The sequence below is a fragment of the Rutilus rutilus genome (genome assembly GCF_951802725.1).
Source record: "Rutilus rutilus genome assembly, chromosome: 7".
Lineage (NCBI taxonomy): Eukaryota > Metazoa > Chordata > Actinopteri > Cypriniformes > Leuciscidae > Rutilus > Rutilus rutilus.
The window spans coordinates 35,718,771-35,744,326 of NC_140221.1; the positions used below are offsets into that span (position 1 = coordinate 35,718,771).

The window sequence follows — 25,556 nt, forward strand, 5'->3', positions numbered from 1 at the left end:
GCCACATTAAGCGTATTATATGAGAAAAGAACGCTTGATTACGGTGCCGTTGTCTGTTTTAGCACATACTGCCATCTAGTGGTAGCAGGTTTTCTCCATAAGTTGTGTGGATCGTGCAAGGCTAAACCTGCGAAATTAAAGTCTCAAAATCCAAATGTATCAAATAGGATTGACTCAGAAACGAGTCAATGAATACACGCGTGTCACCGTATCCACAAATGCACATCTTAATTGTTGCATGCACATATTCTGACCTACATTAATAGAAAATCGAGTTTTTTTTTTTTTTTTTGTATTAACAACTATGTCTCTATTTGTACAAAATGCTGCACATTCATGCATTTCTGGATTTTGCACACACAAGTTGTATTGTATTAGTTTAAATGTAGTGAAGCACATTTGTGAATTTGTCAATAAATGGTGTGCACACATTAATAATTAGCAACAGGCCTATTAATTTGTACTTGTTTGTGTGTGGGTTGTGAAATGCTTAAAAACCACGAAAGTAAAGTCTCAAAATCCAAATGAATCAAATGAGATTGACTCAGAAAAGACGTCAATGAATGCACACGTGTCACCTGATCCACAAACGCACATCATCTTTGTTGCATGCGCAAATTATGATACACTAATACAAAGAGAAAACATTTGTATTCACAAAAAAAGTCTCTATTTGTACAAATTGCTACACATTCATTCAATTTAGAATTTTGCACACGCAAGCTGAAAGGCATTTGAACATATCGGCAACATTTATCAAGTTCATGGATTATAGTGCTTGCACATGTTAATCATTTAGATATTCATCCCATATTATTACACTGGTTTCATGTAAATGCTCCCAAACATTTCACATTTCATTCGCATTTTGTTCTTTATTGTTTGTACTATTCCGTAATATATTTGTCTCTTGTTGGAGTTTAGAACATGTTGTCCACAGGGGGGCGCCAAACGGCGGAATTCGGCCTTTACCTGTATTTAAACATGGACAGGAGACAAGTTTTTGCATTGCTGACATCCAGCGAATTACGAAAACGAAGGTGAATAATGCTTTTATGCTCATATATGTTGCTTTTTAATGTGGTAATTATTCAATTCTGTAATTTTCGACGGGGCACACTGGGTTGCAGAGAATTATTTAAATTATTTAAGCTCAAAATGGAAAAACAACAAACAATCAAATGAAAAAAGCTAATGGACGTGCTTCAGTTGCTTATGAGCAAAATATTAGTAATTAGTTTATGTAAGTAATGCCTAGTAAAACATTTAGTTTTATGCCCAGTAAAACTACAGCATGTACGAAGACAAGGCAACTCAGTGTATCTTCTGCAGAATTCTTTATTGAGAAACGGGCTGTTTGGTAGTGTCAAGTCTAACAAGCTATACAGTACATTAGTTTTATACACATTTTAGGACAGTCCTTACAGGTCATAGTCTTAAACAAAGGATGCAAAAGATGTAAACGGTTATTAGCCCAGACTTTGGCGTTTTATGAGCCCCAGTACAATCAGCATAACTGTACCATGCAGGACAATTGTACCAAGATTGGGGCAGGGGAACCAAAAGCCATCACAGATAAAAGGTGATAGCTTCAAGTACTATGCTTCTTTAACTACCAATATGGAGATCAGAAACCTCCTAGAACCTTTGCTTAATAATCATTCATCTGATGCTATCATCTTCACCTTAAATGGCAAATACAATGTATATCCCTTTAGTTTTTATGTGATGTTATGTCAGGACGTAGGATCAGCAGATCTTAAACAGATTCTTAAATTTGTAATCCCACAGAGGACATGTTTCATTTAATTTTTAAGGATTTCTCACCACCAGCCTTTTTGTGCCTGTAGACCTGCCAGAATGGGATGCTGATGAAGAACCTGATTCATTTTTGGAGTATGGCCATATTCAAACCAAGATCTGAGGGTGACGGTGCTGATTAATCTGAATGGTGGGTGGTCACAACTATTTGCTTGTGATTTTGTATTTCTGATCTACTGTCTCATCAAATAGTTTTTTGATTTTTGACACAAACTAACATTAAAGCGGTGGTATAATGTCCTTTTCACAAGATGTCAAATGAGTCTCTGATGTCCCTAGTGTGTGTATGTGCAGTTTTAGCTCAAAATACACCACAGATATGTTTATATAGCATTTTAAAATGGTCACTTTTTGAGGCTGAGCAAAAACGCGCCGTTCCCTTTAAATGCAAATGAGCTGCTGCTCCTGGTACAGGGGGCGGAGCTACAAGAGCTTGTGTCCTTTTACCTCAGGCTCACACACACTGAAAATGTCAATGTTTATGTTCAAACCGGAGTCAGACAATAATGGAGAGACTCAAGAAGAAGTGACAACATATTGAAGCAACAGGACATTTCTGAATGGTTAGTTGATGAATTTATGTAGCTTATGTGTAGTTAACAATCTTCTAGTCATTGATTAGCATATTCTGTCATGATAATCTATAAATCGTGTTCCGGGGGCGGGGTTTATGTAAATGTTAGGGTTAGTGATGTCACTAACCCGGGAGGAATGTCGTGTAGTCCTTAAAACACTATTTCTTTAAAAGCAAATACATTCCTTTGCTTTGAACTTTGCAGATGTTGTTTATGCTCAAAGTACAGCAACATTACATACTAACTAAAGTTAGAAAAGTGAAATCATAATCAACCACCCCTTTAAAAAGTTTGGGGTCAGTAAGATTTTTTAAAAAGAAATTAAACCTGTTATTCAGCAAGGATGCATTAAATTGATCAAAAGTGTCAGTAAAGACATTTTGAATGTTCCAAAATATTTATTTTTCAAGTAAATGCTGCTGAACTTTGACAAAACTTCAAAAACTAACACGGTTTCCACAAAAATGTTAAGTAGCACAACTGTTTTCAACATTGATAATAATGAATGTTTCTTGAGCACCAAATCAGCATATTAGAATGATTTCTGAAGGATCATGTGACACTGAAGACTGAGTTATGTCTGCTAAAAATTCAGTGTTGCCATCACAGGAGTAAATTATATTTTAAAATAGAAAATAGTTATTTTGAATTGGAATAATATTTTACAATATTACTGTATTTTTGATCAAATAAATACATAATTTTGTTTTTATACATTTATATACACACACACATGTACAGTGCATCCGGAAAGTATTCACAGCACTTCACTTTTTCCACATTTTGTTAGGTTACAGCCTTATTCCAAAATGGATTAAATTAATTATTTTACTCAAAATTCTACAAACAATACCCCATAATGACAACGTGAAAGGTTTGTTTGAAATCTCTGCAAATTTATATATATATAAAAAAACTCACAAAAAAAAACACACACACGTACATAGGTATTCACAGCCTTTGCTCAGTACTTTGTTGAAGCACCTTTGGCACCAATTACAGCCTCAAGTCTTTGAGTATGATGCTACAAGCTTGGCACACCTATTTTTGGCCAGTTTCTCCCATTCTTCTTTGCAGAACTTCTCAAGCTCCATCAGGTTGGATAGGGTGCACAGCCATTCTCAGATCTCTCCAGAGATGTTCAATCGGGTTCAAGTCTGGGCTCTGGCTGGGCCACTCAAGGACATTCCCAGAGTTGTCCCGTAGCCACTCCATTGTAATCTTGGCTGTGTGCTTTGTGTCATTGTCCTGTTGGAAGATGAACCGTCGCCCCAGTCTGAGGTCCAAAATGCTCTGGAGCAGGTTTTCATCAAGGATGTCTCTGTACATTGCTGCATTCATCTTTCCCTCGAGCCTGACTGGTCTCCCAGTTCCTACCACTGAAAAACATCCCCACAGCATGATGCTGCCACCACCATGCTTCACTGTAGGGATGGTATTGGCCAGGTGATGATCAGTGCCTGGTTTCCTCCAGACATGACGCTTGCCATTCAGGCCAAAGAGTTCAATCTTCGTTTCATCAGACCAGAGAATTTTGTTTCTCATGGTCTGAGAGTCCTAGGTGCCTTTTAGCAAACTCCAGGCGGGCTGTCATGTGTCTTTTACTGAGGAGTGGCTTCCGTCTGGCCACTGTACCATACAGGCCTGATTGGTGGAGTGCTGCAGAGATGATTGTTCTTCTGGAAGGCTCTCCTCTCTCCACAGAGAATCGCTGGAGCTCTGTCAGAGTGACCATCGGGTTCTTGGTCACCTCCCCGACTAAGGCCCTTCTCCCGGCTCAGTTTGGCCGGGCAGCCAGCTCTAGGAAGAGTCCTGGTGGTTCCAAACTTCTTGCATTTATGGATGATTGAGGCCACTGTGCTCATTGGGACCTTCAATGCTGCAGACATTTTTCTATACCCTTCCCCAGATCTGTGCCTTGATACAATCATGTCTCGGAGGTCTACAGACAATTCCATGGACTTCATGGTTTGGTTTGTGCTCTGACATGCACTGTTAACTGTGGGAGTCAGAGATCTTATATAGACAGGTGTGTGCCTTTCCAAATCAGGTCAAATCAACTGAATTTACCACAGGTGGACTCCAATCAAGTTGCAGAAACATCTCAAGGATGATCAGTGGAAACAGGATGTACCTGAGCTCAATTTTGAGTGTTATTTTTTCGTTTTGTATTTTTAATGAATTTTCAAAGATTTCAAACAAACTTCTTTAACGTTGTCATTATCTGGTATTTTTTGTAGAATTGAGTAAAATAATGAATTTAATCTATTTTGGAATAAGGCTGTAACATAACAAAATGAGGAAAAAGTGAAGCGCTGTGAATACTTTCCAGATGCACTGTATATAGCTGTGTCCCAATTCAAGGGCTGCATCCTCCGATGGCCACATTCCGCCTACCGTCAGTGTTGCCAAGTCCGAGGTTTTCCCGCGTAATTGGGCTACTTTTAAGTTGTTGCCGCGAGTAAAAAAAAATTCCGCTGGTTGATTTCCATCCCTGTAAGTGCGATTTTGACGCTCCAACACCCCCAAAACATCCCTCAGACATACAATCCAGTGGAAAATTCGGCCGCCCAATAGAGAAGAGCCCATGGGCTTTTTGGGCTACTTTTGTTGCACAGACCTGGCAACCCTCCTACCGTTCTTTTTTCCCCGGACCGTGAAGGATAGAACGAGGAACCAGCACCGGCCAAGAGAAACGAGACCGAGCGGATGAGCTGATCGATATATTTAGGGGAGGACATGAAGTTTCAGAGAGACAGAGCAGGGAGAGAATGGACAGATTGTTTTCTCTTCTTGACAGATTGGTAGAGAAATAAACTTTTGGTTATGTGAATTAAAATTTGAAAATTAAACAATCGTATACACATTTTTTTTTGTAAGTTATAATTTGTAAATGAAACAAAAAAATATTTCTGTACATTGTTTATTTTTGTAATGCAAGTTATAACTTGTAAATGTTATTTGTACATTTATTTTTGTCATGTCAATTAATTAGTACATTTGATACAAAATAAACTGTTCTATACATTTTTACTTACAGTACTTTTTACAACTATTTACAAGATAAGTTACGTTTAAGATAAGAAATACAAAATACAAATTTTAATTAACAGTATACATAAAACAGTTTGGAGCACAACATTTTTCTGTAGACTTTTATTGAGCTGAGCAGGAGATCCTGGTTGTGCTGCACACACAATAGAGACACTGGTAAAGCCTCTGCCAGCAGGGCATCATCTGGGATGAGTGCATATTTCCACTGTCTACCAACAGGTTTGTAGGGCTGACTCAGGCGTGGGCTGCCATGTCACTGAGATGTCCTCAGAAAGAGAGAAGAATAAAAGAAATTAAATCACATACTCAAAAATCAAACCATAAAATATTTTAACATGCAAAACCGTTCTATGAACTAAACTCTGCAGGACAGCAGCCCTCTAGGACCAAATGTTGCCTATCCCTGATCTATAAATCATATTTTTAGTGTTTCTATTATATACTGTGCATATTTTCTTAAATAATATCTAATATCAAAATATAATATCCATGTGTAAAAGTCAGTTTTTCATAAAGTACAATATTTGCCTCTGAGATGAAGTGGAACTGAATCTAAAGTACTTCAAATTTATACTTTAATCCAGAGTACATTTATGTCGTTACATTCCACCACTGGCTATTGGAAAATGAAACTAACAAAATGTATTGTCCCATTAACAAATAGTTGCTAGCTGTGTCCCGGGAGTTGTTCAATGGGACGATCTGGTTTTGTCGCTTAGCAACTGGTGACAGCTGTTGTGACGAGCGGCAGTAACATTGGTAGGCTACTGGACTTTATATAAAACTTTATATAAGTTTTTTTTCATTAGATACATTAGATTACTCAATTAAATTGAAACCCAATACTTACATTTAAAAGTGTAATCTGGCATTTTGTCTCCGGCGCGCAGTGTATTCTGGGGTAGGCAAGGCTGTGAAGGATCCTTCTGATGTATCCTGCATTCACGGGAAAAGAAGGCCGCATTTTGAAGGAGCCTTCAAAGGACCTTCGGATCGGAACATCCTTCGTCGCCCCCGCCACGGTGACGCATTCGGCTATACTTTCCCTTTTAAACGAGTCTCAGTGTGTCCTTCGAAGGCCGCGTCGGCCCTTCCTTCAAAGGATGCAGCCCCTGAATTGGGATACAGCTAGTATGTAGTCATGCATGGGTATAAAGAAGTGCACGACGAAAGAGTAATAAGCAAAAATTCTCTATTTTTCTAAAAAGCACACAAATCCAACAGGGAATTGGCAGGAGAATAAACAAACACAACCACGTTAAATTTAGATGATATCAAACAGTGAAACACAGGAAGCTGAGGGCTTAAATACACAGAGGATGATTGACTGAAACAGAACAGATGTAGAGCTATTTAATAACCAATGAAACTAATTAGGAACTCAGGCAGGTAAAACAGGAATGGAACACAGAGAAAACTAAACCAAAACTGACTAAACCAGTATTGAAGTTACAGTACTGCCCCTTCCCGGGAAGGCGTGCCCTTGCGCCGTAAAAATCCAACTGAGGAGGAAGGTGGGTGGCTCTGGAGGAGGATGCAGAGTAGGCGGAGAGCAGGAGACCAGGGGAGATGACAAAAGGAGAGATCAGGGTGGGGGTGACCCAGAGAGCAGCTAGGATGATAGTCCACGGCGGAGTCGATGCAGGAAGGAGCCATGGTGGAGACTTGGCTGACAACACCTGGGGGACAAGTGACAGAAATGAAGCCGATGGGAATGGAGCCCTAGGCACAGACGGAGAGCAGATGGGACAGGGGACACGATGGTCCTGGAGGCCGATGTGGAGCCAGGGTGCCCGATGACTGAGGTGGAGGCGGTGGGACCGAGGCGGAGCTGGAGGGAAGGCGGAGCCAGACAGAGCCAAAGGGGTGGAGAGAAAAGCCAAAGCCAAGCCAACAGGTCGATGGAAGGAGTAGGAGTGATGGTCCATTGTGGCATGCTCACTCTCTCTGTCTGTGGTGGACTCTGGCGTCGTATCCGTGCAGTGAGGTGATGGCTGGCGGGGTTTTAGATCCGGAGTGGGACTTGGAAAGTCCTCCTCTGGGCCGATGGTGAATGCAGATCCATTGTTTATCAGCACCCACTCAACAAAAGCGCTGAAATCCTCTCGAGGACCGGTCTCTGGGAGACGTGCCAAAGCCAAAAAATCTCTGGTGTGGTCCTCCAGAGAATGGTCCTTCTGCTCCAGACAGAGCAATATATATATATATAAATATATATATATATACAGTGAGGAAAATAAGTATTTGAACACCCTGCTATTTTGCAAGTTCTCCTACTTAGAAATCATGGAGGGGTCTGAAATTGTCATCGTAGGTGCATGTCCACTGTGAGAGACATAATCTAAAAAAAAAAAATCCAGAAATCACAATGTATGATTTTTTAACTATTTATGTGTATAATACAGCTGCAAATAAGTATTTGAACACCTGAGAAAATCAATGTTAATATTTGGTACAGTAGCCTTTGTTTGCAATTACAGAGGTCAAACGTTTCCTGTAGTTTTTCACCAGGTTTGCACACACTGCAGGAGGGATTTTGGCCCACTCCTCCACACAGATCTTCTCTAGATCAGTCAGGTTTCTGGGCTGTCGCTGAGAAACACGGAGTTTGAGCTCCCTCCAAAGATTCTCTATTGGGTTTAGGTCTGGAGATTGGCTAGGCCACGCCAGAACCTTGATATGCTTCTTACAGAGCCACTCCTTGGTTATCCTGGCTGTGTGCTTTGGGTCATTGTCATGTTGGAAGACCCAGCCTCGACCCATCTTCAATGCTCTAACTGAGGGAAGGAGGTTGTTCCCCAAAATCTCGCAATACATGGCCCCGGTCATCCTCTCCTTAATACAGTGCAGTCGCCCTGTCCCATGTGCAGAAAAACACCCTCAAAGCATGATGCTACCACCCCCATGCTTCACAGTAGGGATGGTGTTCTTGGGATGGTACTCATCATTCTTCTTCCTCCAAACACGTTTAGTGGAATTATGACCAAAAAGTTCTATTTTGGTCTCATCTGACCACATGACTTTCTCCCATGACTCCTCTGGATCATCCAAATGGTCATTGGCAAACTTAAGACGGGCCTTGACATGTGCTGGTTTAAGCAGGGGAACCTTCCGTGCCATGCATGATTTCAAACCATGACGTCTTAGTGTATTACCAACAGTAACCTTGGAAACGGTGGTCCCAGCTCTTTTCAGGTCATTGACCAGCTCCTCCCGTGTAGTTCTGGGCTGATTTCTCACCTTTCTTAGTATCATTGAGACCCCACGAGGTGAGATCTTGCATGGAGCCCCAGTCCGAGGGAGATTGACAGTCATATTTAGCTTCTTCCATTTTCTAATGATTGCTCCAACAGTGGACCTTTTTTCACCAAGCTGCTTGGCAATTTCCCCGTAGCCCTTTCCAGCCTTGTGGAGGTGTACAATTTTGTCTCTAGTGTCTTTGGACAGCTCTTTGGTCTTGGCCATGTTAGGGCCCATTCACACCGGACGCCGAAGCGACGCCGAAGCGGCGCGGAACGGAGGCCGCTTCCTTTCGGCGCCCATGTTAACCTATGGTGTCGTTCACACCAGATGCGGTGCGCCGCGGCGCGTCGCGGCCGGCCGGCCCGCGCCGTGAAGCGCCAGTTTCGGCGTCTGGTCTATTTTTTTCGCGAGCCGCAAGTGATCCGCGTCCATTCCGGCAGGAAGTCACACCAAGAAACACGAGACATCCGGTCAATTGTCAAAATATAAGCAATTTTCAAATTAAAATACCGCGAGTATTAACAAAAAGTATTAATACAAGAAGTGTACAAACTTCTTGGTTACAGAAACATGGTGTATTCATTTTATGAGGTTATTTACTTACCCATGATGTAAAAAAATAGCTCTGAATAAAAACAACTGAGCAGAAGCGCTTGTAGACCGCCGCGGAGAATACGCGTCTAGTGTGAACAGGCAGGCGCCGGACCGCGCGTGATTTTCCGTTCCGCGTCGCTTCGGCGTCCTGTGTGAACCAGGGGTTAGTAGTTGGATTCTTACTGATTGTATGGGGTGGACAGGTGTCTTTATGCAGCTAACGACCTCAAACAGGTGCATCTAATTTAGGATAATAAATGGAGTGGAGGTGGACATTTTAAAGGCAGACTAACAGGTCTTTGAGGGTCAGAATTCTAGCTGATAGACAGGTGTTCAAATACTTATTTGCAGCTGTATCATACAAATAAATAGTTAAAAAATCATATATTGTGATTTCTGGATTTTTTTTTTTAGATTATGTCTCTCACAGTGGACATGCACCTACGATGACCATTTCAGACCCCTCCATGATTTCCAAGTGGGAGAACTTGCAAAATAGCAGGGTGTTCAAATACTTATTTTCCTCACTGTATATATATATATATATATATATATATATATATATATATACAGTATATATCTAATATAAATTCACTATTATTTTGCCAAAAGTTTTGGGACATCTGCCTTTACATGCACGTGAACTTTAATGATATCCCGTTCTTAATCCGTAGGGTTTAATATGGAGTTGGCTCACCCTTTACAGCTATAACAGCTTCAACTCTTCTGGGAAGGCTTTCCTCAAGGTTTAGGAGTGTGTTTATGGGAATTTTTTACCTTTTACCATTCTTCTTGAAGCGCATTTGTGAGGTCAGGCACTGATCTTGGACGAGAAGGCCTGGCTCGCAGTCTCTGCTCTAATTCATCCCAAAGGTGTTCTATCGGGTTGAGGTCAGGTCAGTCAAGTTCCTCCACACCAAACTCACTCATCCATGTCTTTATGGACCTTGCTTTGTGCACTGGTGCGTCATGTTGGAACAGGAAGGGGTCATCCTCAAACTGTTCCCACAAAGTTAGGAGCCAAACTTTACACTTGGCACAATGTAGTCAGGCAAGTACCGTTCTCCTGGAAACCGCCAAACCCAGACTCGTCCATCGGATTGCCAGACAGAGAAGCGTGATTCGTCACTCCAGAGAACACGTCTCCACTGCTCTAGAGTCCAGTGGCGGCGTGCTTTACACCACTGCATCCGACGCTTTGCATTGCACTTGGTGATGTAAGGCTTGGATGCAGCTGCTCGACCAAGGAAACCCATTCCATGAAGCTCTCTACGCATGAAGTCCACATGAAGTTTGGAGGTCTGTAGCTATTGACTCTTTGCGCCTCAGCATGTGCTTGTTGCTGTGGTTCCCAATTGCTTCCACTTTGTTATAATACCACTAACAGTTGACCGTGGAATATTTACTATGGATATACTATCAAGGTACCACGCTTGAATTCACTGAGCTCCCGAGAGCAACCAATTCTTTCACAAATGTTTGTAGAAGCAGTCTGCATGTCTAGGTGCTTGATTTTATACAACTGTGGCCATGAAAGTGATTGGAACCCAATACTAGTACACTATGTATTTTTTTACTGTCAGATTTCCTGCAACCCCCAGTTTGAAAACCCCTGCACTAGCATATCTCAAATATAACATTTAAAGCTACAAAGCTCTAGTTTTGATACCATGCAGTTTAATTTCATTCTTGTGCAAACCATTGGCCCAAAATACAACAAGCACCCAGGGTATCATACAGATTCTGTTATTCACATTATACAATCCTTGCATCTAGTTTCCTCTTAAACCAAATCCTGCAGTTCATTTTAAGGTTGAATTGCTTCTGAAAGCTAATCTGTCAGTTTCTTCAGAAATATTCCAGTTCAAACCTCTATTTTCTGGGTGTGTGCATTTCTAAAACATGTGCCTATCCCTTTAAATCGGAAGCAGCTATGCTACTGTGACACGTGTGTGTCCTTTCCTCTGCTCTCACTCAGCTGTTTGAAATGATGACAGATGCCTTACAGACACTGTAGACACACAGTCAAGATATCTCCCATTGAACCTTCAGGTTTCCCTTTTGACCTCTGTAATGACACAATCCACCTCTCAAATTAATCTGGCCAGTATCTTTCTCAGTGCACATGTAACATACACACATCTTCCTTTCTGAATGTCCTCACGCACACACACACACACACACACACACACACACACACATTGTGTGGCATCTGCCCAACACTACTGCTGAGACTGTGACCTCCAATGCCTCAGCATCCCTGTGGTTGTTTTCTAAACCAATCTGTTCTCTTTTCCTTACTGTCCCCTAACACACACACACACCCACACCCTCCTGCCCCCGCGGTGCAGCTAAACGTCCCTAGTGACACTGAAAAATGTTTCCTCTTTTTGTTCCTTTCCTTTACACCTGTCACTCCCTTTCTCTTTTTCCTTGCCCTTTACGAGGTGTGTTTCTCCTACAGTATTTCTATCTCCCTTTGTAGCCAACATTCCATCCTTATGCCTCGTCTTTTCCTTTCTCTCTCTCTCTCCTCCGTCTCTGCCACCCCCCTTTGCCTTCATCATCTACCACCCCCTCCCTTTTTTTCCCTGTCTCTCTCTCGTTCTCACTGCCTCTCCCTCTTTCTTGTTCTCACTCCCTCCCTCACTCTGAGGCACTGCAGTAAAGTGTGTTGATAGGATTGAGGTGGTTTTCTCTGCGCTGAGAGAGAGAGAGAGAGAGAGAGAGAGAGACTGCAGCATGCTGCATTGCAATCACACTAGAGCACATGAGAATCTGCCCACAAAAGCACACGTGTGTATCCATTCAGCCGTCGGATCCTCCGCAGCACGATGTTTGTGAGTGCGTGAGCTCATTCAAAGAGGGTAACTTGTGTCTTTACGTGTCTAAATCTGCTATCCGCCACCCACCCCCCCCACCCCCCGACATACACGCACATCGGCAACTCCTCCCACTCCTCCGACGAACCCCCATCCACCCAGGTCGACAGCAGGACGGCGTAGCGATTCTGGACGCAGCGCTGAAACCAGAGCTTCGCCCTGACGCGGACGTATACAGGCAGGCAAAGACGCGCCATTTGGTCCTTGTCTCGCCTGAGGGATTATCATGCAGTGTTTTTATGCAGGAAACTGCTGGAGTCATTGCCGCTGAAGATTCTCTAGGAGACTGAACGCTTTTGGTGGGTGTCTGTCCTGCGTGTGCGTGCGTACCGGTTGTTTTTTCTGAGCCGTTGGACTGACGCACGGATACTGCAGCAGAACTGCAGGGGCCTGGACGCTAACCTGGAGGACATGAAGACCCAGTGGATCCCCCACCCCTAAGCACCAGAACCCACTGCTGCTGCACATTCTGCTGAGGTGCTGCTCTCTCCTCTGCTCTGGAGATTTTTGGGAAGTGTCTGTGTTGGTGGTGGAGGGGAAGAGGTTTTTCGGGGTGCTGCAATGTTGCATTGCTATTGAATATACGGGGCCTAGTGCTGTGTGTGTGTAAATGATGGCTAAAAGATTGTGACAGAGTGTGTCTGTGTCGTAGCTGTCTGCTGACTGCTCTGTGCATGTGTGTATGGTATAGCTGAGCAGAGCTCCCAGAGGCCGATAGGATGCTGACAGCTCGCGATGGAGCTCGAGATGAAGCTCAGAAGCTGCACAGGAAATGGATGAAGCACCAGGCCTTCATGGCTGAACTGGCCCGCAACAAAGAATGGCTTGCCAAGATTGAACAGGTGAGTTCAGTTTTTTTTTTTTTTTTTCAGGTAGATGCTACTTACACAAGGTGCTTTTCAGGTAACTCCATGGGCTCCAATACTTTTCAACACATTGGCTAGTTTATACATGACCACAGTTTCTTTGTAAATTTATATAAATATATAAGAATAAAAATATAAGGACGTGTATACACTACCATTCAAAGGTTTAGGGTCAGTAAGGTTTAAACAAAGAAAAAAGAAATTAAAACTTTTATACAGCACGGATGCATTAAATTGATCAAAAGTAGCAGTAAAGACACATAAGATTTATTTTCAAATAAATTCTGTTATTTTAAACTTTCTATTCATCAAAGATTTGTTTTTAAAATGTATCAAACAAAAATATGTAATATGTAACAAAAATATCAAGCAGCACAACTGTTTTCAACACTGATAAAAAAAATTCTAATAGAATTGTTTATCATGCACCAAATCAGCTTGTTAGAATGATTTCTGAAGGATCATGTGACACTGAAAACTGGAGTAATTTCTGCTGAAAATTCAGCTTTGCCATCACAGGAATAAATTATATTTTAAAATATTTTAAAACAGAAAATATATATTTTAAGTAATACTGTTTCACAATATTAGTTTTTACTATATTTTTGATCAAATAAATGCAGACTTGATGAGCATAAGAAAATTGGATTACAATATTTAGATAATAAATATAAATGCTTGTCAGACCTTACCTTTACTCTGGGATGTATGGAAATTAATACAGAGCCAAGAGGGATTGTGGGTAAAAAGCAGATTGCATAAGAAAAAATAAGACTTGTTAAGGATGAGTGAAGATTTATTGAGGATAGATTCAGGATTTGCTAAGATTGGGTTAAGGACAGATTGAGGATCTGTTAAGGACATATTCAGGAACGGTTGAGAATAAATTGAGGAAAGATTCGGTTTTGTTTGTGGATAGGTCGAGGACAGATTTAACATTGGTTGTGGATTAGTTGAGGGCATTTGGTCCTGATTGAGGATGTATTGAGAAAAGATTATTTGATTCAAGATGAGCTGAAGACAGCACAATTTCTTGAAGGGCATTTTCTCACCTTTATTAGTGAAAATGTCTTAATCTTAATCAAATGAATGGTTATCCATATTTCATACTGTAAATTCTAATGTTGTGATGTTTCTTACATTCACTTAAGCATTTGACATTGAAAACGACCGTTCATTTTAGCTTTTAGTGTCAAGCTCAAGCTGATATTCTCACAAAAAAAACATTAGTGGTGTAAACGAGAAGAAACATTGGTGGTGATAATGGTCATGGAATTCTTGATAGTGGAAATGAAGAGCAGTAGTGGATAGACAAGGCCAGTGGAAAAGAAGGATCCTCTGCTGTCCTTAAGATCATGATGCAACCACACTGTCTTTACATCTACATGTATATTCACATCTTATTTTTAACATCAGTTGCCATTAAATGCTGTATAGCATGTTAAATTACATGCTCTGTTTCAGTTAGTCTATGGTGCTTTATGATGCCCTGCAATACAATATTTGATCCCAGATGACCTGTTCTTATCTGGTACATGCTGTCCTGAAAGATTGCTTATCATGACCTGATACACAACAGTACATCCTGGTGCATCTGATTGGTCATGGTTGGGTTTTAAATGGCACTGTGAAGTGTCTGAAACCATACGGCATCTTGTGGGATGGCGGGGACTTTAATATGATTAGTATGTAAATCAGTCTAAAGGTATAATGCGTATTAGTAAGATATCTCCTAGTATTGCTGATCACAGAAAATAGCAAGGAACCATGTGACATGGTGCATCGTGTGTTGCTGTATGACTGCATAGATGCTGCTACTGCTACTTCTTTTTTCATGCTGACAGTGGGTGAAAAGCTGATGTACAGGCATGAGCTGAATGTCTCCCAAATTATAAATTGTCTCAAAAGTATGTACAAAACCAAGAGTTACCAAAATATGAATCCATTAAATGCTGATATTTCAGGTCCATGGTTTGGCGTGTGTGTGTTTTTGTGGTAGATGTACATGCTGTGTGGACAAAGATGCAAGCATGTAGTGTTGGTCAAATCAAGGTTAGCCAGAAGATCTAAACATAAGTGAAGAAGCTTTGCTACAAAGGTTTTTCTGTCTTGATTGAATAGTGTGTTTGTATGTGGTAAACAATCCAACTATGCCCAGAAATTTCAGATGCGTTTTGCTGCATAGATGATTTGATGAATAATAACTCAAAAGCCTTGTTGATTCTTCACTGTGTGCTTGTGGTGGATTTGTGTCACATGTTTGAATTACAGTACTCTGAATAGTTTATTAGATGTTGTGGGCCTGCTATATTTCTGTTTTGGCCTTGTTTTCTCTTCTCATATTTCTTTCCATTTATTACTATTGAAGTTTGCTGCTATTTACAGTTCACCAAGGAATAGATGATGTAAGATGCTAAACTCTGTAGCCTTTAGGCTGACTGTACTACTTTGTAATAATTAAGCTAATCTTTATTCAAGCTGATTTTAAATGTCACTTGTGTTTATTTTCTGGTACTTCTGTGTCAGAGCTTGCCTAGAGGAGCAGCCCTTTTACAGGAATTATTAAAGTCAACAATCAGTTTTCAGGCAGCAATCAGACTGGTTTATGCCCTTACAAATATTTTCATGAGGCCAAAAAACTTCTGTTAATAGAGATTGTATGGGACATATGACTGGGAAATATAGCCAAAAATATGACATCTAATATGACAATATATAAAATATATTGATGATGATATATTTTAATATGAATATATTAAAATATTCAACGCAATTAATGCAGCATCCGGGGTTTTTTTTGGCTGCGCTACAGTACACTACATGATCACGGTATCTTTCATTCAAGTGCTATTAAACCATTCAAGTGTGAAAAGACGCGCTGTCTGTGAAGCGGCTTTCTGTGAACAAACAAACGAAGCGCACACTGAATGCCGCTTCAGACAGCGTGCCTGTGCCACTTTGAGTTCTCTTTCACGATTCCCAGTTGTTGAGTATCCTCATAAGCACAGTCTTAAATGGGTAGAAAACCCCCCATATATATATATATTAAAGGCACAGCTAAATGTGACATTTATTACAATTGGTGTGAAGACTGTTTTAAGCTCACTTAATAAAGTTTTTTATTATAGTAAATTTATAGTATTTTTGAAAGCCTATTTAATGTTAAAATTTATAGCTTTCAGTTATACTGTAATGTTGAATGGCTTTAATTAATGGCTAAAATTGAGAAAAAAATCGATTTAATTGAGACATCAGTATCAGTACTTGGAGATTCAATGTGAAAGGAATACAATATAAAAAATATATTAAAAACTTCAATGTTAGGTGCAATTAATCGCGATTACAGAAAAATATGTGATTAATTAGTTAATTTTTAACTGATTGACAGCACTACTTTATAACCTTATAAAAGACAAATATAATATTACATATAATAAATATTACATGTTAATTTGTTAAACATTTTTTACTGCAACTTTCTAATCCAGTACAATGAGACTTAAAGGGATAGTTCACCCATTAATTACTCATCCTCAAACCATCCTAGGTGTATATGACAATCTTCTTTCAGACAAACACAATCGGAGTTATATTCAAAAATGTCCTGGCTCTTCCAAGCTTTATAATGGTAGTAAATGGCGGTCCTGATTTTGAAGTCCAAAAAAGTGCATACATCCATCATAAAAGTAATCCATACGACTGTATGGATTAATAAAGGCCTTCTGAACCAAAGCAATGATTTTTTTGTAAGAAAAATATCCATAATTTAAACTTTATCAACTAAAATAACTAGCTTCCGGCAGATTGCCTACGCAAGTCGACTTGCGCCAAAAGAGTAACCACTGATGCGATGTAGGATGTAGGAGTATCGTAAGCTTTGACGCCTCTTGCGGTTCAAACAAATAGGGCTGGTCAACAAACTCAAGCTCCTCTTCTCTTAAACCAAAATCCTCCAACATTTCTCTTTAAAAATTCTCATTTTAGACTTCTAATTTGTAACTGGTGTTTTGTTTTGCTCTGTCCTCAATACGTCATGCGTCAGGTCAGAGGTCACTCTTTGTCCATAAATTGATGCGTATAGTCGGAAGCCAGTTATTTTAGTTTATAAAGTTTAAAATATGGATATTTTTCTTACACAAATGCATCGCTTAGCTTCAGAAGGCCTTTATTAACCCCCCCGGAGCCGTGTGGAGTACTTTTTTGATGGATGGATGGATGCGCTTTTTTGGAATTCAAAATCAGGACAGCCATTCACTGCCATTTTAAAGCTCGGAAGAGCAATGATATATTTTTTATATAACTCCGATTGTATTTGTCTGAAAGAAGAAAGTCATATACACCTAAGATGACTTGAGGGTAAGTAAATCATGGGGTAAATATAAATTTTGGGTAAACTATCCCTTTGAGTGAACATTGCTATTAAAACATCTTTGTCTTAACTCTCCTTACTCGCAAGAAAGGATTCTACTAGTGTAAGGACACTTTCTGTAAGAAATGTAATTTGCAAATAAAAAGCACATTAAAATCCTCACTGTATTCACTGTTTCTATGTCATGTAAACTGTTATCAATAGCAAAGTCATTGTGACTATACTGTGAATATTCAATGGGTCACCCAGCCCTAATGTAACCTGGATCAGTGTCATATCATGGGTTGCGAAAGCTAATGTCATAGTATGAGATAATATCTTCAATTATAATAAATGGCATGGTTCTTTCTGCTCTTGATCCGTAAATGCCAGTGGAAATCAGTAGCTTCTTGGCTACTCTATGTGGGTGTGAGTCACTCACATGTATCTCCAGGCCTTTTGTGAAACTTGTGATTAATGTTGTTCTGGTACTGCCAACGTTTTCAAAGCTCTGTTCGGCCGATTTCAGTAGACCATATCAAACATGCAAACCTATCTCATGAGTGAAATAGCTTTTTATAATCTGAATTCTGCAGTGAATTAGATTCACCAGCAGATGCAAGGGAATACGTATATATGTTGAATATTCTGTGTTATTCTGTGTTCGTTTTTGTCTGAACGCATTGTGCATTTGACTTTGAATTGTCAGACGTTTGCTTGTTCTGTTCAATTTGAAGACGGAGAGTCTAATTCTGCTTTCTGTGCAATCTGGAACATGCTTCCTTTTCTCTCTCTGTTCTTCAGGATTTTGTTTCAGGACTACAGCTGTGTCAGAACTCTTGGATCTATTTTACAGTTATACAGATCATTTTAGAATTTAGAATTCTGGCATTTTATTCTGTAGATTTCTAGATGTCTCATTTTAATAATGATCGAATGTTTTTGAAAAAAGAAAATAAATCTAAAAGGAATATGATTGGTTGAAATAAAAAAATTATATTCCATTATGTTGAAATTTTTCATTAATATTCAACAAATCAATTGCTGTTTGAGCTGTGTGAGTTGAAGCTGAAGAGTGAATGAACAACGATAAACTGAAGCGCTGTCTATATATATATCAGTGTTTCCCTCAGGATTTTGTGAAACTGTGGTGGGTGGATCTCGGTCCATCTAAGGGGGTCCGGGGGCTCCCCGTAAGAACATTTTGTACATTTCAAAGTTTTACTATAAGTAATAAATATATACACAACTCCTATATATATATATATATATATATATATATATATAGGTGTAATGGTACACAGAGTTCAGGGTTCGGTACGTACCTCGGTTTTGGGGTCATGGTTTGATACAATTTCGGTACATTTACATGTCCGGCACCCGAGGCTTCCCATTTCCAGGATACGCATTTCATTACTGGACTGTAGTGAGACTTACACAACATAAATCAGCACAATGCCAAATGATTTTGTCTCGTTATAAACAACTTAAAATACGAATTTATTGTCATACAGATAAGCGCAAGACATCATTCGAAACTGTAAAGGTTTTTTATTTGTGTACTCTCACAAAAAAACAACAACATTGTGCTTTTGTAAAATAAAGAAAACAAACAGGACGCTGCTTTCTGCCGTCCCGGTTTCCTTTTCGTGAAGCTTGTGGAGCGCGTCACAAAAAATAATCGTAACTTAGCATATAGACCTCATTCAGAGCAGTGCCATGATAGGTATTAAAGCATGGCTGTGAGGGATAGACTTACCTTGTTTTCAATGGCATCCGCTTGGAAAGATATTTTTGGAGTGTTGAAAAACACATTAAAATACAGTACAATCCACTGAAGAGATATATGTCTATCCCTCACAGCATCTCTTTTATTCCCGTTAAAAATCAAAGATGGCGCTGCTGTGAATAAGACCTATAGGCTACTAGCAAGCTCTTGCGTGCCATCTGAACTGTTTTGGGTTGGTGGTGCATAGATTGTCTCTTCTTCTTCTGCTCTTTTTCCTGTTGTGGCGGTTAGCAAACAGCGTTGCATTACCGCGCAAGCCACCTTCTTGATTAGAGTGTGGATCGCCTGTGACTGACTGTATTCGTCGTCTGACTGTATGCACTGAACCGTGATGTCCATACCGTGGCGGTTCGAGATGAATACATGTACTGTTACACCCCTAATATATACAGTATACATAAACTCAATATTACAAATAATATTTGCACAAATTAACTTGACTGTGCAAGTCAGAATTTGCAACTCCCATTGTAAATGCGCTCTTATCAAAAACTGCACAAAAAGGGCAACTGAAGCACAAATAACCTACAAAATTCTATTACAAGAATGTTCTGATTATACTGTTATGTAAATGACAGACTGGCACGGCTTGCACTTTATTGTATTTTCATTCTTTTTTTTCTTTTCTTTTTTTAGTCACCCGATCATCGTTTTTTTATGATCAATCACTGCTGTCACTTTCAAGTACTTGGGTACTTGTGCCCATACCTAAACCAAATGTTAGAATTTTTTACTATTGAATTGTGAGCTAAATCCACAGAATTTAAGAAACATAATAAAACATTATTATAAGCTTAATTATCTCAAATTGTAAGTTCAGATTGTAAGATAAAGTCATATTATCCTTAATCATTCCTCAGAATTTGTTCAAATCTAATCTCTTGAATGTAGAATCTCTTGAGACCTGAGAAACAGTAGAAGCAATGACACCATGTCCCGCTGTGATTGGAGAACTTTTTTGGAAAAGATCCTGCCCCCTCCCCTTCCCCCACTTCCAGACTCACTCAGCTCAGCATCCTCAATGACAGACAGCTGGACCAATCACGGGACATGATGATGTCTTTAGAGCGTACATTAGGTGTGTTCAACTTAAAGCGATGCTGCGTTTAGAGAACAGACGGCTCTGTATGCTTTCAAATCGCTCTATCTATCTATCTATCTATCTATCTATCTATCTATCTATCTATCTATCTATCTATCTATCTATCTATCTATCTATCTATCTATCTATCTATCTATCTATCTATCTATCTATCTATCTATCTATCTATCTAGCTATCTATCAGCAACCAGTCAGACCTCGCCAGCAACCAGCTCAATCAGCCAGTGCTGATCCCCTGCAACGCTTAGCAATCAGCTAGAAAATTCTAGCAGCCAGCTAAGACACCCTAGCAATGCCTAGCAACCAGCCAGGACACCTTAGCAGCTCCCAGCAACAAGCTAGAACAATCTAGAAATGCTTAGCAATAGTCAGAACTACCCAGCAACCAGCTCAAACACCTTAGCAACCAGCCAGATTACCTTAACAACACTTAGCAACCAGCCAGAAAATTCTAGCAGCCAGCTAAGACACCCTAGCAATACTTAACAACCAGTCAGAATATTAGCATCCAGCTAGAACCATCTATCTAGTTTTTCATTCCATCTTCATACTCATTCCCTTCTCCTTCATCTTTGTGTTTTCCATCCAAACATCGAATTTTTCCTGTTTCTTTCTCCGCTCCCTCTATCTTTTTGTTTCTCCCCGTTTCTATCTGTCTTTGTGTTTCTCCATCTGTTTCTCTGCCTTCTCTCTCTCCTTCTCTCACACACTCTGCAGTACAGGGGAGCAGGCGACTTGTGCCAAAAGGAGAAATGCTGCACTGCATTATGAAACACAAATGCACACACGTATGGACACGCACACGTGCACACACACACACAGTGACGGCTCTGTGACGGAAAGAGGGATGTAGATCGCTTTGAAAAGAGATTCAGGAGTGAATTTAATTTCATGTGTCACTGCAGGGAAGAATGAACCTTTACACACTGATGCAGAGAGAGAGAGAGAGAGAGAGAGAGAGACAGTGAGTGTGTATGCGTGTATGTATATGTATATATGTGTGTGTGTGTGTGTGTGTGTGTGTGTGTGTGCCCGCCCTATTTTAAGAGGCTGGACTTCAGCCATGGCTCTGAAGAGACAGATACTCTCTTTACTTTGATCTCTTTCCATCTTACACATACACACTCAGGCAAGGATGATGGTTGAGGGCCAGAGCAGTAACAAGTCCATGGATTATGTTACATTTGTGTGTGTAGGAGGGCGAGGAGCTGATCCAGGAACAGCCTGAGTTGCGATCGGTGGTGGAGGTAAAGTTGAAGGAAATCAGAGAGTGCTGGTCTCACCTGGAGAACACCACCAAAGTCAAGGCTCGCCAGCTCTTTGAAACCCAGAACCACCGCACTATCGACCTCCCCACCAACAACCTCAGTGACCTGGACCAGCATCTCAATGTCATACAGGAGCAGCCGCCCACACTAAGCTCTGCCCAGACCACTCAACCCACCCTCCTTCAGCCCCGCCCCACTTTTAGCCAGCAGCTCCAGAGGATAAAAGTGAGACCAGAAACAGTCACTAAATGATATTTCTTGATTTGGCAAATTGCATGTCCATTTGTAATTTCACTTTATCCTCATCTGTTAGTCGTTGGAAGCCCAAATGCAGCTTTATCATGGTGTTGGCGAAGTCAGGGGCAATACTGATCCCCGGAGACCAGAAGTAGAAGAGCAAGGAGGTGTGGTGGAGACCCGAATTGTGCGTCTTATTGAGCCTCTGAAGGAAAGGAGGCGGATCCTTCTTGCCTCAAAAGAAATGCACCAAATCACCCAGGACCTGGAGGAAGAGATTGTGAGTGTTTCTTTCTTTTCTCCATTTAGTTTGTGGTGCTTCCTATTACTATTTGCTCATTGCTCATTTAAGTATTAAAATTTGCACATATTGCGCTTTGGACATTATTCTGCTTGTTAAGGAGTGAAGTTATTACTTTTCTAAGCAATTGAAGAGCAGAAAAAAATGTCCAGCTTAATAATCACGTAGTTACTCCCTAGAAAGTTAGCTATTAACTCTCAAATCCTTGAAATTGCATAAGGACATTCTAAACAAACTTAAGAACATAGGGCTGCACGATTTTGGGAAAAATCGAATTGTGTTTTTTCGGATAAAAATTGTGATTGCAATTTTCAAAAAGTTCCAAGTTTGCTGTGCTTTTTTTTACTTTGGCTGTGAATATATATTTCACTGTGAAATAAAAAATAGATTAAGAAAATTTTATTTTACAATTTAACTGTAAAATTACAGTACTAAAATTATGTCTGTTTTCATTTATTAATTTTCAAACGTTAAATGCCCAAACTTTTATTTTGAGAAAAAGCAGTTTTTATTTCAGTTTCATCATGCAACCCTATCAGAAAACCTTAACAACTGCATAGCTATCCCTTGGTAACTACTCACAAGTTCATGAAACGATTTGTATGTACTTTTACTATACCTAAAGCCCTCTATTTCTCTATTTTTTTTTTTTTTTGTAGATATGGATTCAGGAGCGGTTACATTTGGCCTCATCTACAGAATATGGGACCAATCTGCAGAGTGTCCAGCATTTATTCAAAAACCATGAGGTGGGAGTTACAAACCTGTTGTCAGTAAAACTGTTGTCTTCTTTTCTGAACTCTGATGTTGGACACAATTCTGGGACATTCTCAGACAGGTAGTGTGATAAAGAATAAAGACAATCACTGTGGGATATGCTCCGTTTTTACAATTAGTCACACTAAAGTAATGTGTTAAATTAACAGCTTTAATTTTAAGCCTGAAGTCATTATAAATGCCAAAGAATGGAGGCAAAATTTCAATCACCTACCCACATTTTTTGGGAGAAAGTGTCCATCTAAACAATTTGAAAGTTTAGCTTTGATCACAGTAATCAAATAGTCAATGCTGCTCTTTCCTTTGATACTTTTTGGAAGAGGAAGCGAAATAAATAAAATAAATAAAATAAATAAGAGGTCTGGGAATTTATTTATCTCAGTGCTGTGTTGCAGGCCAACAGCCAAATAAATATACAAATGGCGATAACTGTACTGATAACTATGAGTTTTAATAATCTTTTTAATTCTATGAGAACAGGGATGCCCACAGCAGACAAGATAACTGCAGCGTGTGCTTATAATAAACAGAATGTTATTTTTCGTTGGTATGGATGCTAATATGGTTATTGTTATAGTAATCATTCTTGGTGTGAACTTGCATTAAAAGCCAAACTATTCATTTATTATTAATTTTGATACATCATTAGTCATTTTGCAGATTTCTGGATATTGTTGTGGTTTAAGACCGAGGATATGGTCTGGTTCTCATGGCTTCCAGTGATGAATTTTGATTGATATTTTACTTGTGTAAATAATTGGACATGTAGGCGCTGCAGATGGAGATGCAGGCTCGGAGAGGGCGGGTCGAGGAGGTGCTGGACAGGGCAGAGGCCGTTGCTGCCTTGAGGACCCCAGAGGTGGAGCTTGTGCGGGAGGGGGCGGGGCACGTGAGGCAGCTTTGGGAGGTGCTCCAGGTAGAGATGGAACGTCGCACAGTGATGCTGGATGCTGTGAGTCACGCCCAGCAGTACTATACCCAGGCAGCGAAGGCCGAGTCTTGGCTCAGTGGACAGAAGCTTCAGGTCCTCAATGAGGAAAACGGAAACGTATGTAATGTACCTAAAACTCAATCCATCTATCACTTAAATCAGGGGGTTTCAAAGTGGGGGCCGGGAACTCCCAGGGGGCCGCAAAGGAGTGCTAGGGAATCTGTGGACATTTAAAAAAAAAAAAATAATAATAAAAAATATTAATTGTATTTAAAAATAAATGAAAGTTTGATTACAATTTTTTTTTTATTCTAATAATAATAAAGAAAATAAAAGAGCGAATAAATAAATAATGCATCTAACAGTACAGTTCTATGAGTAAAAAGTAACAATGAACTTAATAGAAAATAGATATCTTTTAAAATAATATTTAGACATTTAGTATATACATTTTTCACAATATAAATTAGGCCTTTATGCAAGAAACTAAATAGATGCCTTTACAATTTTAGGATGGGGGACCCTCTCATGAGAATAATCATATTTTGGGGGTCCATGGAATCTAAATGATTGAAATCCTCTGACTTAATTTTTGCTGTTTTTCATACGTCATTATTCAGCATCATTTAGTTAAGGTATTATAGTGTGTTAATACACTGGCATGTGTATGTGTGTGTTTATTAAAAGTTTTCAGAATATAGACTATAGAAGGGTTGTAAACTGTAGTTGATACATTGTGGTCTGTTTGTCTTTCACTTTGTAAACCAAGATACTCTCTCCCTCTCTCTCTCTCTCTCTCTCTCTCTCTCTCTCTCTCTCGCTCGCTCTCTCTCCTCTTTGTAGGACGAGACCAGCACTCTTAGGTTACTGAAAGAGCAGTTGGCTTTAGAGCAAACAGTAGAGAATTATGCAGAGACAGTGGGCTCACTGTCCCAGCAGTGCCGTCGAATGCTTGAGTTGGGACATCCAGACAGGTAAATATAAATGTCTCATTTACACCAAGTCCAAATCAGGCACACTGCAACAAATCTCTTCCATGTTAATCTGAGTTTTTGGCCTAACTAGCCACGACAGTGGCAGGCTCTACATTTTGTCGGTTTCTTGGTTTCTATTTCTGTTGTATTGTTCTGTGTAGCCCCTCCCACAATAAAAACTAATTGGTCCAAAATTACATAGCCAGAAGCTGCATTTTACATATCAGTCAATCACTTTTTCCGATTTGCATAATCAAATATTTGATTGCGCTGTCCATCAGGCTCTGGCATACTATACATACACTACCATTATTGTGGTCAGAATTTATTTTTTTTTTATAAATGAAAACTTTTATTCAATAAGTATGCATTAATTAGATCAAAAGTGACAGAAAAGACATTTAAATGGTTTCTGTTCATCAAAGAATTCTGAAAAAGAATGTATAATGGTTTCCACAAAAATATTAAACAACGCAGCTGTTTTTAGCATTGATGATAATAAGAAATGTTTCTTGAGCACCAAATCAGCCTATTAGAATGATTTCTGAAAGATCATGTGACACTGAAGACTGGAGGAATGGCTAATGAAAATTCAGCTTTGCCATTACAGGAATAAATTACATTTTAAAATATATTCAAATAGAAAACAGTTTGACATTTTTATAAGGATTTACAATATTACTGTTATTACTGTTTTTGATCATAAATTACATTTTAAAATATATTCAAATAGAAAACAGTTTGACATTTTTAGAAGGATTTACAATATTACTGTTATTACTGTTTTTGATCAA

At 39.6% G+C, this 25,556-nt stretch overlaps 1 protein-coding gene across 3 annotated transcripts in view; it reads left to right on the forward strand.

Moving 5' to 3' along the window:
* The first annotated feature begins 1,921 nt into the window (after nucleotides 1-1,921).
* Nucleotides 1,922-25,556, forward strand: part of sptbn4a (spectrin, beta, non-erythrocytic 4a) — a 35,786-nt gene continuing 12,151 nt past the window's right edge. The window contains exons 1-8 of one of the 3 annotated variants that reach the window (XM_084413957.1): nucleotides 1,922-1,951; nucleotides 12,415-12,646; nucleotides 12,861-13,011; nucleotides 21,471-21,767; nucleotides 21,856-22,059; nucleotides 22,740-22,829; nucleotides 23,627-23,905; nucleotides 24,632-24,762. In XM_084413957.1, coding sequence (XP_084270083.1) covers nucleotides 12,889-13,011; nucleotides 21,471-21,767; nucleotides 21,856-22,059; nucleotides 22,740-22,829; nucleotides 23,627-23,905; nucleotides 24,632-24,762 — 1,124 coding nt within the window. In that variant the 5' untranslated portion in view covers nucleotides 1,922-1,951; nucleotides 12,415-12,646; nucleotides 12,861-12,888. Of the gene's footprint in view, nucleotides 1,952-12,163; nucleotides 12,647-12,860; nucleotides 13,012-21,470; nucleotides 21,768-21,855; nucleotides 22,060-22,739; nucleotides 22,830-23,626; nucleotides 23,906-24,631; nucleotides 24,763-25,556 lie in introns of those variants that run through there. The other 2 variants (XM_084413958.1, XM_084413956.1) reach the window with 2 other exon arrangements.